This window comes from Morone saxatilis, unplaced genomic scaffold, assembly GCF_004916995.1.
Source record: "Morone saxatilis isolate NCDOM2014 unplaced genomic scaffold, NCSU_SB_2.0 Contig3, whole genome shotgun sequence".
Classification (NCBI taxonomy): Eukaryota; Metazoa; Chordata; class Actinopteri; family Moronidae; genus Morone; species Morone saxatilis.
The window spans coordinates 2,092,567-2,095,048 of NW_023339873.1; the positions used below are offsets into that span (position 1 = coordinate 2,092,567).

At 41.7% G+C, this 2,482-nt stretch overlaps 1 protein-coding gene across 1 annotated transcript; it reads left to right on the top strand.

Annotated features, from left to right (window-relative positions):
* The first annotated feature begins 542 nt into the window (after positions 1 to 542).
* LOC118337217 (E3 ubiquitin-protein ligase TRIM21-like) lies at positions 543 to 2,204 on the top strand. The gene has a single exon (XM_035674140.1). The coding sequence runs from the start codon at positions 561 to 563 to the stop codon at positions 2,202 to 2,204; it is 1,644 nt and encodes a 547-aa protein (XP_035530033.1). The 5' UTR covers positions 543 to 560.
* The last annotated feature ends 278 nt before the right edge of the window (positions 2,205 to 2,482 follow it).

The window sequence follows — 2,482 nt, forward strand, 5'->3', positions numbered from 1 at the left end:
TGCTTAAAACCAAATGCGTCATTTCCTAGTATCAAACAATCGATCGGATAACCTTTTAAAACCAATGTTAGATCGAATATGTCGTCCGAAAAGCCGTCCGGAAGGCCAACTTGCCGAGCACAGATCGATGTAGTTGGATCATAGGAATATAAATCGATACATCGATGTAATAGATGAATCGTTACACCCCTAATTGATAGGTATTTTTTCATTAGAGAATAATTACCTGAAAATAAGAATTGTTGTGTTTTTGTTACCTTAGAATGCCATTTTTTTAAATCTACAAACAAATTAAAACCTGGCTCTAGATACTGTTAGATGCCTCTGAAACCTACACACCGGACCTTTAACTCATACTTTAGCTGTGTTCAGTCAAGGGGTGTTGATTTTGTGATTTGAAAACAAACATTTCAAATAAAACGTTGTGCAATGTAGATATATAATACAGAATTGCCTTCTAATGTTCGAAAGATCATATATATGATATTTTTAAATAAATAATCCAAAAATCAGTTATTACAGCTTTTTCAGACTTGTACTTCTGTTCTTATTGTGTAGATATGGCTGCTGCCAGCAGTCTGCTATCTGAAGATCAGTTTCTGTGCTCCATCTGTCTGGATGTGTTCACTGATCCAGTCAGCACACCATGTGGACACAACTTCTGTAAAACCTGCATCACTGAACACTGGAATATTAATGTCCTGTGTCAGTGTCCCATTTGTAAAAAGGTTTTCTACACAAGACCTGAGCTGCTGGTCAATACCTTTGTCTCTGAGATGGTTGCTCACTTTAGACAGACAGCTCAACAGAGAGCCAGCAGCAGCTCAGAGCAACAAGTTTCCAAACCAGGAGAAGTTCCCTGTGACGTCTGCACTGGAACCAAACTGAAGGCCCTGAAGTCCTGCCTGGTGTGTCTGGTCTCCTACTGTGAGACTCACCTGGAGCCTCATCTGACAGCGTCAGGTCTGAAAAGACATCAGCTGATCGACCCTGTGAAGCTACTGGAAGGCAGGTTGTGTACAAAGCACGATAAACTGCTGGAGCTGTTCTGCAAGGATGACCAGACATGTGTCTGCATGCTCTGCACAATTTCAGACCACAAGGCACATGATATTGTTCCTCTGAAAGAAGAATATGAAGGAAAGAAGGTAGAGCTCGGGAAGACAGAGGTTGAACTTCAGCAGATGATCCAGGAGAGACAACTGAAGATTCAAGAGATCCAACATTCAGTCAAGGTTAGCAGGGAAAATGCAGACAGAGAGAAAGCAGTTAGTGTTCATGTCTTCACCAAGCTGAAGGAGGCTATTGAGAGAAACCAGGTCAAAGTCTCTGAGATAATTGATGAAAAGCACAAAACAACAGAGAAACAGGCTGATGGCTTCATCAAAAAGCTGGAACAGGAAATTTCTGAGCTCAAGCAGAAAAATGCTGAGCTGAAACAGCTCTCACAGTCTGAAGACCACCTCCACCTCCTCCAAAGCTTCCCGTCCCTGAACGCTGCTCCACCCACCAAAGACTGGACAAAGGTCAGAGTCTGTTCTCCATCATATGAGGGGAATGTTAGGAAAGCTGCTGCTCATTTGGTGGGAATGCTCAAAAAAGAAATTAAGGAGCTGTTCACCAAGGATGAGCTCAAGGCGGTCCAGAAGTTTGCAGTAGATGTGACGCTTGATCGTGATACATCACATAAAAAACTAATCCTGTCTGAAGATGGGAAACAAGTCCATCAGGGTGATGAAAATAGGAATCTCCCAGATAGCCCAGAGAGGTTTTCTACTGGTCTTTGTGTCTTAGGGAAGCAGATAGATTCTTCAGGAAGATTTTACTTTGAAGTTCAAGTTAAAGGGAATACTGATTGGATTTTAGGAGTTGCCAGACAGTCAATACAGAGGAAGGGCCTTGTCACAATTAGCCCAGAGAATGGTTTCTGGACTGTCAGTTTAAGTAATGAGAATGTGTACTGTGCTCTCGCTGAGCCTCCAGTTCGTCTCCCTCTAAAGCGGAAGCTGGAAAAAGTGGGGGTGTTTGTGGATTATGAGGGGGGTCTAGTCTCCTTTTATGATGTTGATGCTGCAAATTGTATCTATGCCTTTACTGGCTGCTCCTTCACTCAAAATCTCCTCCCATTCTTCTGCTCCTGTTGTAATCATTGTGATAAAAACTCTGCCCCTCTGATCATCTGCCCTGTTGACCACACTGAGTAGAATGACGTACAATCTGAAGAAGAGTTTGTATTTGTTTTCCATCTCTGTCTGTACGGAGTGGTCATCTTCATATACCGATATATAACATAAACATACCCATTATGTGCAGGCAAGAAGATGAAAAAGTGTGTTTGTGATTGTATATGTTTAGATCAGAGGATGATTAGGGAGAACTCAAAAATGAGTGTCTGGTTCATTTGGTCACACCTGATTTAATGTAAAAAATCATAGTGGTAATGTACAGTGTCTTGTTTCTTAGCATTCTAATTAATGTGGAT

What these genes read in the sequence shown, in the direction of transcription:
- LOC118337217 (XM_035674140.1), top strand. Translation starts at nt 561, where the DNA reads ATGGCTGCTGCCAGCAGTCTGCTATCTGAAGATCAGTTTCTGTGCTCC.